The 16362-nt window shown below is 45.1% G+C and overlaps 1 protein-coding gene and 1 long non-coding RNA gene across 3 annotated transcripts in view; one reads left to right on the top strand and one right to left on the bottom strand.

Moving 5' to 3' along the window:
* The window catches only part of FASN (fatty acid synthase), a 112740-nt gene extending 100790 nt beyond the window's left edge, over nucleotides 1–11950 (top strand). The window contains exons 38-43 of one of the 2 annotated variants that reach the window (XM_075014225.1): nucleotides 2291–2479; nucleotides 3192–3419; nucleotides 3940–4160; nucleotides 5462–5560; nucleotides 8162–8413; nucleotides 9715–11950. In XM_075014225.1, coding sequence (XP_074870326.1) covers nucleotides 2291–2479; nucleotides 3192–3419; nucleotides 3940–4160; nucleotides 5462–5560; nucleotides 8162–8413; nucleotides 9715–9852 — 1127 coding nt within the window. In that variant the 3' untranslated portion in view covers nucleotides 9853–11950. Of the gene's footprint in view, nucleotides 1–2290; nucleotides 2480–3191; nucleotides 3420–3939; nucleotides 4161–4595; nucleotides 5403–5461; nucleotides 5561–8161; nucleotides 8414–9714 lie in introns of those variants that run through there. The other variant, XM_075014226.1, reaches the window with a different exon arrangement.
* Nucleotides 1–16251, bottom strand: part of LOC142023390 (uncharacterized) — a 33327-nt gene extending 17076 nt beyond the window's left edge. The window contains exon 1 of the long non-coding RNA XR_012648224.1: nucleotides 16059–16251. This is a non-coding gene — a long non-coding RNA (uncharacterized LOC142023390). The remainder of the gene's footprint in view (nucleotides 1–16058) is intronic.
* Nucleotides 16252–16362: the final 111 nt, after the last annotated feature.

The raw sequence follows: 16362 nt of genomic DNA, 5'->3' as shown, positions 1-16362 counted from the left end.
CTCAGGCAGCGGGGCCAGCCCTGACTGACCATGTGGGGGCCAGCTCCCCCACATCCCATTGGGCGGGCATTGGGTGAGGGGGTTTTTGGTTGAAGGGCCAGTTGATACAGTCCCTTCAGTATGTTGCTCAGGCAGGGGGGACAGCCCTAATTGACCATGTGGGGGCCAGCCCCCCCATCCCATTAGGGGGTGTCATGAGATAAGGGGTGTTTTTGGTTGAGGGGTCAGTTGAAACGGTTCCTTCCCCCCAGCAACAGCAAGCCCCTAAAGATCTTTGCTGTGGGGGGGAAAGACTTCCCCCAAAAATCTTTGCTGCCTTTGGAACCCTCATCCTGCACAAGCCAGGACACGGTAATGTATGGCAGCATGGTCATTATAAGATATTGGAATCTGCACTTGCATTCCAGCCCCAGTCAGCTCATGGAGCAGAGCTGCTGTTTTCCAGTCACCTACGTGCCAGCTATTTTTTTCCTGAACATGGGCCTGTCTATTTTTTAAAAGGGCTCAAGTCACATGAAAGGCTCACAAATCATGAACATTGGTGAGAGACAGAATTGTCTCTTGAGGGAAGATTCCCCCAAAATCTCTGACCTGAGTGTACAGGAAGAGGCTGTTGAGTGAACGGGAGGGGTTCTGCTGAGCTTGCAGCTGGGAGCACATTTCAAAGGCTACACAGGCTCCAAACGAGTATCCTCCAATGTGATAGGGTCCCTCAGGCTGCACCTGCTTTATACAGTCAATATAATATGCTGCCAGGCTCTGTATACTGTCCAGGGGAGCAGCTAGAAAGAGAAAGCAAATCTGGGAGTTAGAAAGGCTGAAATCAAACAGCGAGAGATGAAGGTGCAATGGCTCCATTAGAAACACTGAGCCTCTTTTAAAAGTGTATTTCTGTATGGATTAGGGCAGGGGTAGAACCAATATTTCTGACCAAACAAATAATTAACTGAGAGGTCTGTATTCTGTCAAAACAAAACAGCAGTCATGTAGCACTTTAAAGACTAACAAAATAATTTGCAGTATCAGTGATGAGCAAAATCCTGTCCATCACTCTGGCATATGGGCCTCCCTATTTGAGCACACTTCCACATTCAGACGTCCTCTGTTTACACTGATATTTCTGTTTCACATTTAACTAGGGATGTCTGTGCCTTTTCCTAGTGGATAATAGCAAAGTACGTTTCTCAGCCTCTCACACAAGCATGATCCCATAGGCTAGTTGCCGTGGCCTTCCTGGTGTCTAATTCAAATTTGCGGGCTTCCAGTTATCTAATTCCTGCACACCTGGAAAGCACCAGAGATTTAAGCAGCTAGAGCAGACAACTCTGGGGCATTGTGGAATACACACAGGATATCTCTGGAGGCTAATAAAGCCAATTTAAAGAGGTGGCCTTTCCACACCAGCCTTAATTGGGACTTTTAAATTTGAACTTGATGCTATACCAGGTCACTTTTGATGATGTTATAATATCAACTTTAGTGCTCCCTAAAATCAATCTAATGATATTTACAGTGAAGACAGTGATTTTATAAAACCAGTCTAACTGCCTTAAATTCAACTTTATCATGTAGTGTAGACATAGCATTAGTATTTAGTGAAGTATCCAGGAGGACATAAGAACTTAAACAAAATAGGTGACATACATTTAAGAAGAGTTTGCCCAGAGGTAGTGAGAGAACAGCTCACTGTGCAGAGGATGGAGCCCTGGCAAGCACCATAGAGGAGAAGAGGAGTAAAGAAATGACTCCAAGATAGCGACGCGGTGGGAGCGGGGTCCTTAGGCCATTTGGACATTGCTAGAACTTTTTACAGTTTTGATGGGACTTCAGCTATCTTGTGCTGGTTGGCTGTTTATTTCATCCTTCTCCCTCCATGTCCCACCTGCCTTTCCCCCATCTCTTCATCTCAGCTTCATTCCACACCTGCCCCTCATCTTCTCCCTTTTTCTCCCACTTAGCTGGTTCATCTTAAGAGAACCTACAAATTAATAAGAATTAAATATAATGGGATCAACATGTAATTTGCTGCCATCACATGATCCACCTGCTGGTGTGTTACACCCCTTCTCTTATTCTGTGCCTATCTTATCTATTTAGAGTGTAAGTTCTGCAGAGACGAGATCAATTGCTGCTCTCTTTTTGTAAAGTACCTAGCACAACAGAATCCTATTTTTGCGTGGCTGTTAGGCCATGCCGTACCATACTTAACACTTTAAGTAATAATTGCAGGAACAGTCCAAAAGGTAGTAGGTATCAATTTGTTTTTCACATATCTGCTTCTTTTCATCAGGTGTCCGTGATGTGAGCAGTCTGAATGCTGATTGCTCTCTGGCAGACCTAGGCTTGGATTCCCTGATGGGAGTGGAAGTGCGTCAGACGCTGGAGAGGGACTACGATATTGTCATGACTATGAGAGAGATTCGATCGCTTACAATTAACAAACTGCGAGCACTTTCCTCCAACTCTGGAACAGCAGAGGGTATGTCATCTGAATTTCATTGTGAAGTAAACTGGGGTCACTAGACTAGCCTTTGGGGGCCATATACATTTAAAATAACGAACAGGCTTCCAAGCTGTCTCTTTCAGTAGGTAATGGTGAAAGCCTTTTAGTGACAGGCAATGGAATTGGAGCCTGGTGTGAACTGATAGTACTGAAAGTCATAAGTGGGCTTAGCCCTGCCACTTAAAGTTGTGCTGCCTCAGTGGATTAGTCTATACATTTGTGGGAGGGGAGGGAAAAGCCTATTTTGTCTTCTATCAACATTTCTCTACTACCTGATCACTAGCACAGCTTAAACAGCAATCCTTTGCTCCCTAAATAGCATCAGCAATGCAAGTACAGAGAGCTAGTGTGAAACAGCCTGAAACAGGAACTAGTCATTAGAAGCAGTATCATTGTGGCCAGGGAAATGACAGACAGAAATGCAGAAGAAAGAGCTAAATCCAAAGCCAGGCTTGTGGGGGAGGAGGTAGTATCCCTTCCGTGTCCCCCTTTTTCAAGGTATTTACACAACATCCTCTTTAATGCACTAAGCCTGAATTTCTGCATGGATTTCTCATTGCCATTTAATGCTCTAGTGAGCAAGAGGGCTAGCACAGATGAGCTTCCATTTCCCTGAGGGCTGTGCTACCTGCCCTGCTAATCTGACCCTGACTGTAACTAGCTTCTCCTGGTGTACTTTCCTCTAAAGAACTAAAGCCATCCCTTCCGATGAAAGTTGGCCAGGCTGAGCACCCTGCATTGGATTTGAGCAATCTGCTAGTGAACCCAGACGGGCCAACAGTCACCCGGCTCAATGAGGTACAGAGCACAGAACGACCTCTTTTCCTCATTCACCCCATCGAAGGATCCATCACAGTTTTCCACACACTTGCCTCCAGACTCAGTATGCCTAGCTATGGACTCCAGTGCACCAAAGGTATCTGCATCCTTGTTCATCTTGACTTTCTAAACCTCACTTGGTAGCTTTCACCATCACGTAAAAGGGTTGGTCTCTGACTTCTGCATAGAGCTCCAAGCTTTAATGACCCATAACTGAGTCCACTAGGAAAAGGCACAGACATCCCTAGTTAAATGTGAAATAGAAATATCAGTGTAAATAGAAGACATTTGAGTGTGGAAGTGTGTGCTCAAATAGGGAGGCCCATATGCCAGAGTGATGGACAGGATTTTGCTCATCACTGATACTGCAAATTATTTTGTTAGTCTTTAAAGTGCTACATGACTGCTGTTTTGTTTTGACAGAATACAGACTAACATGGCTACCTCTCAGTTAATTATTTGTTTGGTCAGAAATGTTGGTTTAACCCCTGCCCTAATCGATATAGAAATACACTTTTAAAAGAGGCTCAGTGTTTCTAATGGAGCCATTGCAGCTTCATCTCTCGCTGTTTGATTTCAGCCTCTTCCTAACTCCCAGATTTGCTTTCTCTTTCTAGCTGCTCCCCTGGACAGTATACAGAGCCTGGCAGCATATTATATTGACTGTATAAAGCAGGTGCAGCCTGAGGGACCCTATCGCATTGGAGGATACTCGTTTGGAGCCTGTGTAGCCTTTGAAATGTGCTCCCAGCTGCAAGCTCAGCAGAACCCCTCCCATTCAGTCAACAGCCTCTTCCTGTTTGATGGGTCCCACTCCTATGTGGCAGCATACACTCAGGTAAGAGATTTTGGGGGAATCTTTCCTCAAGAAACTATTCTGTCTCTCACCAATGTTCATGATTTGTGAGCCTTTCATGTGACTTGAGCCATTTTGAAAAATGGACAGACCCATCTTCCAGGAAGAAAATAGCTGGCACATAGGTGACTGGAAAACAGCAGCTCTGCTCCATGAACTGACTGGGGCTGGAATGCAAGTGCAGATTCCAATACCCTATAATGAATGGTGAAATTAGTCAGTGTGTTTCAAGGTGCTGAAGCCTCCAGTATCTTCTTGTGCTGTACACAAGAATCCTAACCTGGCCAGGCCTCCCAGCATGACCGTATCCTCCCTTCTCCCTAAAGCTTTCTAAAGTTCCCCCAAATATTGGCAATTGGCTGGTTCCCCAGTGAAGTTCATCTGGAGGTCACCTGTATTCTCTTTTGTGGCTTCTAGGTTTGAAGACCCGAGTGGATTTTCTCAAGATTTCCAGTCACTTCCTATCAAGTACAGGGGTTTCTTGTTATAAGTCCAGGTTACGTTCCTAAATAATGCAACTTATACTAAAATGACTGACATATAAAGAGGAATTAATATCCACGAGGAATAATGTAATTAGGTTGAGATACATTCCCAACACATGCAGTTGACATACATGTGGTACATATAATATACCTATAACCGACAAAAAACAATAAATAGAAATAGAATACAAATAAATAAATAGAATAGATACATAAATAATAAGATAAAGATAAGCCAGCTCCCCTCAGTTCCCCAAAAGCTTCTTGCACCTCCCTGCAGTTCCCTGCGAGCTCCCTGCTTGTCTCCACAGCTCCCCGCTGCTCCCTGCTGGCTCCCTGCCTGTCCCTGTAGCTCACCGCCTGTCTCTGCTGGGTCCCAGCCTGTCCTCACAGCTCTCTGTGGCTCTCCACTGGCTCCCTGTGGCTCTCCACCTTTCCCTGCCAGCTCTCCTGTCCCCACATCTTCCCGACTGTCCCCGCTAGCTCCCCACAGCTCTCTGCCAGTCCCCCATGACTTCAGGGCTTACTACCAGGGCCCCTGCATGACAGCACATGGTGCCTGGCCACCACAAACCTCCACTGTGTTGGCTCTTGGTCCCTCAGCCCCTAAACATAAATGCAGATCAGTGTGACTTATAATGCATCTGCTTTCCTGAATTAATTAACAACATATATGCGAAATGACTTATAGTGAAGAAACTTACAACAAGGACCCCCTGACCAGAGCACCATACTATGGTTTCTTATTTAAGCAAAAGGGTTTCTCTTTTTGTGTTAGAGACAATTTCTCTCTTCCAGAGCTACAAAGCCAAGCTGACCCCAGGAAATGAGGCTGAGGCAGAGACTGAAGCATTGTGTGCCTTTGTTCAGCAGTTCACAGGCACTGAATACAACAAGGTAATGTTCCTCCACCTGTAGGCCACCAGATCAGGTGGATGAGGTAGGCAAGGATTTCTTCAGACACCTAAGAGAAGCTTCCCAATCACAGACCCTGGTTCTCATGGGAGATTTTAACCATCCAGACCGTAGTTGAGAGACCAATACAGCAGCACACAGACAATCCAGGAAGTTTTTGGAGAATATTGGAGATAATTTCCTGGTACAAGTGCTGAAGGAAGTGACCAGGGCCTGTCCACAGCTTGACCTGCTGATCACAAACAGGGAAGCAATAGTAGGAGAAATAGAAATGGGTGGCAACCTGGACTGCAGTGATCATGAGATGGTAGATTTCAGGATTCTGACAAAAGGAAGAAAGGTGAGCAGTAAAATACAGACCCTTGATTTCAGATGTGCAGACTTTGACTCCCTGAGAGAACTGATGCGCAGGATCTCCTGGGAAGCTAATATGAAGGGGAAAGGAGGTCAGGCGAACTGGGAGTATTTTAAAGAGATCTTATTGAAGGCACAGGAGCAAACCATCCCTATGTGCAGTAAGGAAAGCAAATATGGTAGGCAACCAGCTTGGCTTACAAGGAAAATCCTTGGTGAGCTTAAACTCAAAGGGATGCATATAAGAAGTGGAAACTTGGACAGATACTAAGAAGGAGTATAAGTATATGGCTGGGGAATGCCGCAGGGTAATTAGGAAAGCAAAAGCACAATTGGAATTGCAGCTAGCAAGGAACATAAAGGGCAACAAGAAGGGTTTCTACAGGCATGTTATAAATAAGAGGGTTGTCAGGGAGGGTGTGGGTCCATTACCGAATGAGGGATGTAACCTGGTGACACATAATGTGCGAAAGGCTGAACTACTCAGTGTTTTTTTTTTTTTGCTTCAGCCTTAACGGACAAGGTCAGCTCCCCGACTATGGCAGTAGGCAATGCAGTATGAGAAGGAGGTTGGCATCCCTTGCTGGGGAAAGAATGCGTTAAGAGCTATTTAGAAAAGCTAGACACACACAAATCCATGGGTCTGGATTTAATGCATCCAATGGTACTGAGGGAATTGGCAGATATCATTGCAGACCCTTTGGCTATTATCTTCTGAAAATTTGTGTAGCTCAGGAGAGGTCCTGGATGACTGGAAAAAGGCAAATGTAAGGCCCATGTTTAAAAAAGGAAAGGACAATCCAGCGAACTATAGACCAGTCAGCCTTATCTTGGTCCCCAGAAAAATCATGGAGGGAATCCTCAAGGACTCTATTTTGGAGCACTTGGAAGAGGGGAAGGTGATCAAGAGTAGTCAGCATGGATTCACCAAGGGCAAGTTGTGCCTGACCAATCTGATTAGCTTCTATGATGCGGTAACTGGCTCTATGGACATGGGGAAGTCAATGGATGTTATATACCTTGACTTCAGCAAAGCTTTTGATACAGTCTCCCACAACATTCTTGCCCATAACTTAAGAAAGTATGGATTGGATACATGGACTGTAAAATGGATAGAAAGCTGGCTTAATGGATGGGCCCAGTGGGTAGTGATCAGTGGCTTAATGTCTGGTTGATGGTCAGTTTCAAGTGAAGTGTCCCAAGGATTGGTTCTAGGGCCAGTATTGTTCAACATCTTTATTAATGACCTGGATGAGGGGATGGATTACACCCTCAGCAGATTTGCAGATGACACTAAGCTAGGGGTCAGGTGGACACATTGGAGGGTAGGGATAGAGTCCAGAGTGACCTAGACAAATTGGAGGACTGGGCCAAAAGAAATTTGATGAGGTTCAACAAGGAGAAGTGCAGAGTTCTGCACTTGGGATGGAAGAATCCCAAGCACTGTTACAGGCTGGGAACCGACTGGCTAAGTAGCAGTGAAGCAGAGAAGGACCTGGGGATTATGAAGGATGAGAGATTGGATACAAGTCAACAGTGTGCCTTTGTAGCCAAGAAGGCTAATAGCATTTTGGGGTGCATTAGGAGAAGCATTTCCAGCAGATCTAGAGAAGTTGTTATTCCGCTTTACTCGGTTCTGATGAGGCCACATCCGGAGTATTGTGTCCAGTTCTGGGCCCCCCAGTATAGAAAGGATGTGGACACATTGGAGAGAGTTCATCAGAGGGCAACAAAAATGATTGAGGGGCTGGAGCACATGACCTACAAGGAGCGGCTGAAAGATTGCAGCTTATTTAGTTTGCAGAAGAGAAGACTGAGGGGCTATTTGATAGCAGTCTGCAACTTCTTGAAAGGAGACTCTAAAGGGGATGGAGAGAGGCTGTTCTCAGTGGTTATAGATAGCAGAACAAGGAGCAATTGTCTGAAGTTACAGGGGGGAGGTGTAGATTGGATATTAGGAAAAACTATTTCACCAGGAGGGTGTTGAAGCATTGGAATGTGTTACTGAAAGAGGTGGTGGAATCTCAATCCCTAAAGGTTTTTAAGTTCCGATTTTACATAAATCTTGGCTGGGATGATTTAGTTGAGGTTGATCCTGTTTTAGGTAACGGGCTGGACTAAATGACCTCCTGAGGTCCCTTCCACCCCTAGAATTCTATGATTATAACTACAAGAAGAAGCTGCTAGCTGCACTTCTCCTACCAGTAATTTGTTCTTTACCATCTACAGTTGTTGGAGATTTTTCTGCCTCTGCAAAATCTGGAAGCTCGTGTCGATGCTGCTGTGGATATGATAACACAGTGCCACAAAAACATCAACCGTGAAGCTCTCACTTTTGCAGCTGCTTCCTTTTACTACAAACTGAAGGCTGCTGACAAGTATGTGCCGGCATCCAAGTATCATGGGAATGTGACACTGCTGAGAGCAAAGACCCACAATGAGTATGAAGAAAGCCTGGGTGGAGATTACAAGCTGTCAGAGGTTAGTTGAAGGAACAGATCCGACTTACGGAGCTGCACTTTCCTGTTCGGTGGGGAGGGAAGGAGAGTGGCAAAAAGTCATATTCTTCTTTGAGTGAAAACAACAAGCAGTCAAGTAGCGCTTTAAAGACTAGCAAAATAGTTTATGAGGTGAGCTTTCATGGGACAGACCCACTTCTTCAGACCATAGCCAGACCAGAACAGACTCAATATTTAAGGCACAGAGAACCAAAAACAGTAAGCAAGGAGGACAAATCAGAAAAAGATAATCAAGGTGAGCAAATCAGAGAGTGGAGGGGTGGGGGGGGAAGGTCAAGAATTAGATTGAGCCGAGTATGCAGACGAGCCCCTATAGTGACTCAGAAAGTTCCCATCACAATTTAAACCATGTGTTAATGTGCCAAATTTGAATATAAAAGCCATGTCAGCTGCTTCCCTTTCCAGAACAGTGCAATAATTCTTCTTCAGTAACACACATACCTTTAGGTCATTGACAGAATGCCCCATTCCATTAAAATGTTGACTAACTGGTTTGTAGATCTGGAGTGTTTTGATGTCTGTTTTGTGCCCATTGACCCTTTGTCTAAGGGAGTTAGAAGTCTGTCCAATATACAAAGCATCTGGGCATTTTTGGCACATGATGGCACATACGATGTTAGTAGAGGAGCATGAGAAAGTGCCTGTGATTCTGTGAGTAACCATGCGCTGATGGGAATAAGGGGACTTCAAAGTAGGCGGGGTCCTTCCGAAAAGGAGCCCCGTCGGGACGAGCCGCGAGGCGCATCAATTTTGAAGTGCTGCGGCTGCCCACATGCTAATGAAGTGCTGAATATGCATTTCAGCGCTTCATTAGTAAACTTTGAAATGGCCATTTGTGTGGCCATTTCGAAGTTTGGGGCTAGTGTAGACGTAGCCTGTGTGATAGAATTTTTATGATGCACTTAAGGTAAGTTTGTTGGGTGTGCTCCTGCCTCCAAGAGAGTATCATTTATATAGCTATCTTTCTGAAAGTGTTTCCATTCCTTCAACAGCTAACTACCCAGCCTTTTTCTTGCTGTGATGGGGGAAATGGATCCACTTTTATTGAAGCCCAAAGTAGGGGTCCTGCCTTCAACAGTGCATATATTGAAGCACTGGAAGGAAGAGGGGATAGCATCAGAAGCAAGAGACCTTCAACCTCAGTCTTCTGTCTCAGACTTTCATGTCTTGCAGCTGAAGCAGCTAGAAGGTGGAATTAAAATGCTTTAGAATTCCGGATATATTTTTGTCTCTCTCTCTCTCTTTTTTTTAAACCACTTATAGGTCTGTGAGGGGAAAGTATCTGTCCACATCATTGAAGGTGATCACCGTACCTTTTTGGAGGGAGATGGTGTTGAGTCAATCATTGGTATAATCCACAGTTCGTTAGCAGAACCCCGTGTCAGCGTCCGAGAGGGCTAGCCCCTTTCTGCTCACCTATCACTGGCCAAAAGAATTCCAGCAATATATCCTTTGACATGACAGACCCCAAGGAACTCTTCTTGTAATCCAACATCCCATCTGCTCTGCAGTCAGGTCTGGGAAGCCCTGCTGATGGATGTCTTTCTCCAGTGTTGTGGTACTCTCAATCTACACTGCTATATGGACCCACATCCATGGCTACTTCCTATACCTTTTGGCAGCATGAAAAACAAACTTAGAAGTAGACTTCTTTTCTTGTGATATGTATTGTTTTGTTGTCTTAACAGTATTCCAAAGGGTAAGTGTTAGCACTTGTTAATCAAACCCAGTGAGCAAGGAGGGAAGCTGCAGCTGATTTTGGAGACATATATTGATCTGTGAAGAATCAGTCTGCAGTTAAGTTGCATAGGATTCAACTGAGGCTCTTTTAACTGTTTTTTTCCTTAAATATTTTACATATTTATTGCGTCAGTTTCCCAGTCTTAATTTATCATTAATTTAAGGAAAACACAACATACCTTGGAAATTTGTATTGCTTCTACAAGGTGAAGTTGCCACTTTTGTTAAACCAAAATGCATCTTTACAGCAGTCTGTCCCCTCCTTGCTTCACAGAGGGAAGGGTGGGAGGGTCTCAGAATGCTGCTGTGATAGGCATGTAAAGTAACGTGGGTTGATATATTCATAAGGCTGGCTATAGGCACATATCAAGTGTGGGTTTCAAAAGGCCCTAAACTTCTACAGTTCCTGTATCTCCAGAGCCCATTCTGAGCATACATCTTCCACTTTACCTTGTTTCTGACCCACTGTTGGCTAGGGATGTTAAAATGTAACTGGTTAACCAGTATGGGTCAGAGCAGCCCCCTCTATGGTGCTCCCTCCACCCCGGGGGGGAGACTGGAAAAGGGGAAGAGGTAGCTGTAGCATCCCCCCACTGCAAACTGGGAGTGCTCTGGCCTGACTGAAGCATCTTTGTCCATGGCCACCACAGATGGGGATTTCTCCAGCCCAGCTGGAGTGCCATCACCCCACAGTGCACCTGGGACCACCATGGACAAGGGCTGCTCTGGCCACGCTAGAGCACCTCTTATCCATAGCACTGCCACAGGCAAGGATGCTCCAGCTGGGCCAGGGTAGCCTTGGTACCCAGTGCGCTGTAAGCAGGGGTGCTCCAACCTGCCTGGAGCAGCCCCTCTGCCTTTCCAGCCGCACCCCGCCCCACACCTGTTTAATTGATTACCCAGATTAACCTAGCATTTAACCAGTTAATCAATTAAATGGGATTTAACATCCCTACTATTAGCATCTCCATTCAACCATACACGCTTTGAGAAAATTAGCTCTGGGACTTTCACCCTCCCTACGTCCTCATTGACAAACACTAGGATCTAATCCTCTTGACCCCTTGCTTTCCCAGAACCAAAGCTCTGCAGTGGTTACAGCTGTCTGCCTACCACTGCTGCGTATCTTTTTAGCACCATGTCTAGCTAAGCCTAGAACCATCCCCGTGTGCAAACATCCTCTCTTCATTGAGACTGGAAATCCTACGTATTAGCCAAGTAATTAGTTCAGTGGCAAATTATTTTAAAAGATTTGATACCTTTTTAAAAGACATTGACACTTTTAGACTCCAATAAGCCTTTTTTGCTTGCTTTTGCTATGCTGGATCTGTCTTTAAGAGAACAAGTGAATCCATGCTGCACCTATGATACAGAGGAAACCTTAGGAAGCAAACACAATCAACCAGGTTGAAGCCACTGTGCCTCTCAGAACTGCATTATAAACCAGCTCTCCCACTAGATTATCCTGTCATTATTGGTACAGTCCAATGACAGGAGTGTCCCTGACTGCACAGGTTCTGAGGTGGGTGCATGGTTGGTTAACCCTCCCTCTGTGGATGGCAGCTGAATAAATTGGTTTTAATTTAATAAAATATTGGTTTGGAAATCTGAAATGCAGACACAGTTGTTGACTTAAAACATTTCCAAGTCAGACCAGTTCTATTTTTTTCATTTTTTACATATCTTTGGTAAAAATGCTGCTCTGGAGTGTGTTCTTTCCTCATTGGCTCTCCTATAATTAAATGAGAATTGATCTCTGGCTGGCTGGTTTTTCTTTCTCTCTCCTCTCCCTCCCTCCCTTCCTCCCTCCCCTTGTTTGTCACTCATTCTAAGTCTTCCATTTCTTGGTATAAAAATCCCTCCAAAGCTGCTTCAGGCAAAATTGTGTTGGACGTCTGTGAAGAAAATGCAGGGTATTTTCAAGCATCAAATCCTGTATCCATGAGCTCAATGCCTCAGACCAGTATAACCAAGCTAAAAGAGTGAGCATTGGACATAAAGTCCTAATCTTAGCTCTGAGTCTTAGTGAAGGGTAGATTATTAAACTGTCTGCCTCAGTTTTCCCATCTGTAAAATGGGGCTCATAGCACATATCCCATGAACCTGTTGTGAGGATTAATTAGCTAGTGTGTATAAATCCATGCCAAATGCGGTTAAGACTTACAGTCAGCTTCCTCATTAGGTGGGGTGTGTTACAGAGGGCGGGGGAGTGGCTGAAGTCCTGATCCTTCACTGAAAAGGAGAGTGGACTTGTCACATGGTTATGTGTGTGTGATTAGAAAACCATGGTCAGGGCCAGCAAGGGCAAAGGGTGCAATTGCCCCTAGGCCTGGTGTTTCAAAGGTGCCCTGAGCTCCAGACCCCTTTGAAGTGCTGCAGCAGCACTGCTCTGGCTGCCCTCAGCTGTCATGGGCTAGGGGAGCTGTGCTACAGTACTGGCTGCAAGGCAGGCTGACTGCCCTTGGCCTTGCCCCTTCTCCTGTGGGCCTTGCCTCGTTTGGGAGCAGAGCCAAGTACCTCTCCTAATCTTGCCCTGTGGCCCACGGTGCCTATTGGCACTGCTGACCAGAGCATTTCTAATCATCATTCCTACAAATCCAGGCAGTAGGCAAGAAGTAAAACACAAAATGAAAGAAAGTCTCAGAAGTGTAGCCATGTTAGTCTGTAACATCACACAGAGAGAGGAGGGAGGGCTTGGTGGTTTGAGGGTTAGCCTGCTAAACCCTCAGAGTTGTGAGTTCAATCCTTGAGGAGCCATTTAGGAGTCTGGGGCCAACACATTAAAAAGATAATCTGTCAGGGGGTGGTGATCAGCCCTGCTATGAGGGAAGGGAGCTGGAGTCAATGACCTCTCAAGGTCCCTTCCAGTTACATGAGATAGGTGTATCAGTCCTGTGGCAACTTAGCAATTAACAATTTTATTAGGCCATGAGCTTTCCTGGGTAAAACCCACTTCATCAGATGGGATGAGTTTCACCCATGAAGTTCATGAGGCAAAATATTTGTTAGTCTCTAAGATTCCTCAGGACTGCTTCTTATTTACAGAATGAAAGAGAAATTTTCAATAGTAAATGTTTCAAAATTACTAGCAGTTGCAGTGATCCAGGGAAGGAGGGAGGTCCCAATGGTATGGCCTATATTGAACATCTGGAAGAAAAAGCAAGTGACAACATTTGAACTAGGTAAATAATTCAGTGCTAGGACTGTGTTTTACAGGAGGCTGAGCCAGAGTCACCTTTGAAGAAATGTGCTGCTGTTGTACACTGGCAATTTAAATGCATAATTCTGAATGAGTGGATGAGGCTAGAACTAATTCAATTCCAACAGTTAAAGCAGGAGCACAGATTGTTTGCAGATACTGATTTTGTATTAAGTTTATTAAGAATGACCTATCAAACAATGGCACATGCAAGCTTGAAGGAGCGAAATGGAAAAGGTTTTGCATTTGTTATCCCAAAACAAGTTTGTTGTTTTTTCACATGGGCTAACCCTCATCTGCTACTACATAAACTATTATCTATTTGACACTGGTAAGGTCACATCTGGAGTAGTGCATCCAGTTTCGGGCCCCCCTCTGTAGAAAGGTTGTGGACAAACTGGAGAGTGTTCAGGAGATGATGACAAAAATTATTAGTGGTCTGGGGCACATGACTTATGAGGAGAGGTTGAGGGAAGTGGGCATACTTAATATGCAAAAGAGAAGAATGAAGGGAGATTTGATAGCAACCATCACCTACTTAAAGGGTGCTTCCAAAGAGGATGAAGCCAGGCTATTCTCAGTGGTAGCAGATTACAGCACAAGAACTAATGGTCTCAGGTTGCATGGGGGAGGTTTAGGTTGGATGTTAGGAAAAACTATTTCACTAAGAGGGTGTTCTAGCACTGGAATGGGTTGCCTACGGAGGTGGGGGTAAATCTCCATCCTTAGAGGCTGGTTAGGGTCAGGCTTCACAAAGCCCTGACTGGAATGAGTTAGTTGTGGTTGATCCTGCTTTGAGCAGTATTAGATGACCTCCTGAAGTTTCTTTCCAACCTAAACTTCTGTTCTGTGATCCTACAATCTTACTGGCTGCTACATCTGCCAAAAATAACATCATAGAGCTCCTATTGCCTGAGGGTCCTCAGTGAGCTATTGCCACAGATACCCTTGCATTGCGCTTACTCATTATTAATCTGTAACTGTCTACTGTGCTAGGTTGGTGACTGAGCATTGTAGGCTGGTTATCTGGACTACCTAGAGAATGGTGCATTAAGTGAGGTCAGTGCAGCTAGAAAAATGTGCTATTGCTACCAGCTATAAACGTCCTCATTTTCTCTAGAACATAAAGAGAAGGTGGTTCAGAGCTGAGATACCTAGACACTAGCACAAAATGCCATAGTCTGTGGAACTGTGTATCTGAAGACGACAGAGGAAAAACATCATTATTTCAAATAATAAATGCCGAAAACAGCCATCCACAATTCTTACCCAATGAAAATTTCAACTATGAACCAAAGTCATGTGGGAGGACAAAAGGGTCTGAAAGATAAGTCAGTGAGAACATATTACAGCAAAAATTAGTTGCTGTGAAAACTGGTCACATTGTAACATGGAGTGAACAGGAACCACAGAGAGAAAAAGAGGGTAGGTCTAAAGTTATTTTGAAATTATGGGTGTTACTTTGAAATAACTTTCCTAGCATCTACACACTGCAACTTCTATTTTGAAATAGCTTATTTCAAAATAGGTAAACCTCACTGCACAAGGAATAGTGCCTATTTCAAAATAGCTATTTTGAAACGGGCTGTTTAGATAGGGAATAGAGCCTATTTCAAAATAAACCATACAGCGTCCAATGGCTCGATTTTTTAAACAGGCTCTGTTGTGTGTAGGTGCTGTATTTCAAAATCGCTAAGTGCTATTTCAAAATGCATGGTTTGTGTAGCAGCGTTATTTTGAAATAAGCTATTCAGAAATAGCTGGCCCCCTTGTTGGGACAAGTTCAGCACATTCAACAAGTGGGGGGAAAAAAATCACACTGTGAGCCATATTGGGTTAGCATCCCCATCCCCCCTGTTGTGGCTGGAGTAGTCCAATGGCTGGGCTTTCCTACTGCAGCCCAGGCAAGGTGTTCTTCGCCCACACCCTTCTCACCACTGTGGTTGGAGTAGCTTGGGTGACTCCATCAGCCTGGACCCACATCTGCTGTGGCTGGATCAGCCTGGCCCTCCCACCTCTATCATCATTCAAATGGCCCTGGGCTGCACCCTTACACTCCACCCTTTGCCCTAGCCCCACCTCAGAGCCTGAACTGCCAGCCTGACACTCCCAACCTTCTGTTCCAGCCCTGAACCCCTCATCTTCAGACAGTCCTCAAACTCCTACACCCCAACCCTCTGCCTCAAGCCTGAGCCCCCCCGACACTTAGAACCCCTTAGTTCCACCCTGCCAAATTAATTTTGTTGTGCGCAACACATCACTTTCATAGTAGTGCACATTACAAAATTCCACTCAGGGATGGCAAAAATGAGAGGGAACACTGCTTCTAATCAACAACAACAACAAAAAATCCTGCTTCCCATGCTGTCTCAACAAAGGCTACAAACACATCACTCATCAAAGCACTGGTGAGCACAAACAAAACCAACACACAGCAAAACGAAACTGAGAGAAAGCCGTGCTAGTCTATATATTATCAAAACAAAAAAGCAGTCCTGTAGCACTTTAAAGACTAACAAAATAATTTATAAGGTGATTAGCTCATCACCTAATAAATTATTTTGCTAGTCTTTAACGTGCTACGGGACTGCTTTGGTCAACAAGCAAGCAACACTATGGTAAGCCTGCATAACACCCCATTTTCCCAAAAGGGCACCATGTTAGATACCATTAGGCGCCTAGGACGCGATGCCCCTGCTCTGCCAAGATCCCGAGACGCCTGGATTGGAAGATGAGCTATCAATGTCGGTGCAGCGGCGACTCTCGCTTCAAGCCCCTCCAGTGACCTAGCACCCACACCTGACTGCCAGATGCCATGGCAACAGTGCTAGGCCGGCATCGGTGGCGTGAGCTGTGGTCTGACCACGACACGTCCTGCGTCCACCCCACCCAACGGCCCGTGTGTCGAGCGGCACCGCCCCAGAAGGGTGCGCCCGCCAGGCCGCTAACTGGCTCGGCACCAGGCAGGCCGC

Source organism: Carettochelys insculpta, chromosome 20 (genome assembly GCF_033958435.1).
Source record: "Carettochelys insculpta isolate YL-2023 chromosome 20, ASM3395843v1, whole genome shotgun sequence".
NCBI lineage: Eukaryota > Metazoa > Chordata > Testudines > Carettochelyidae > Carettochelys > Carettochelys insculpta.
This window is presented reverse-complemented; position numbering and strand designations above follow the sequence as displayed.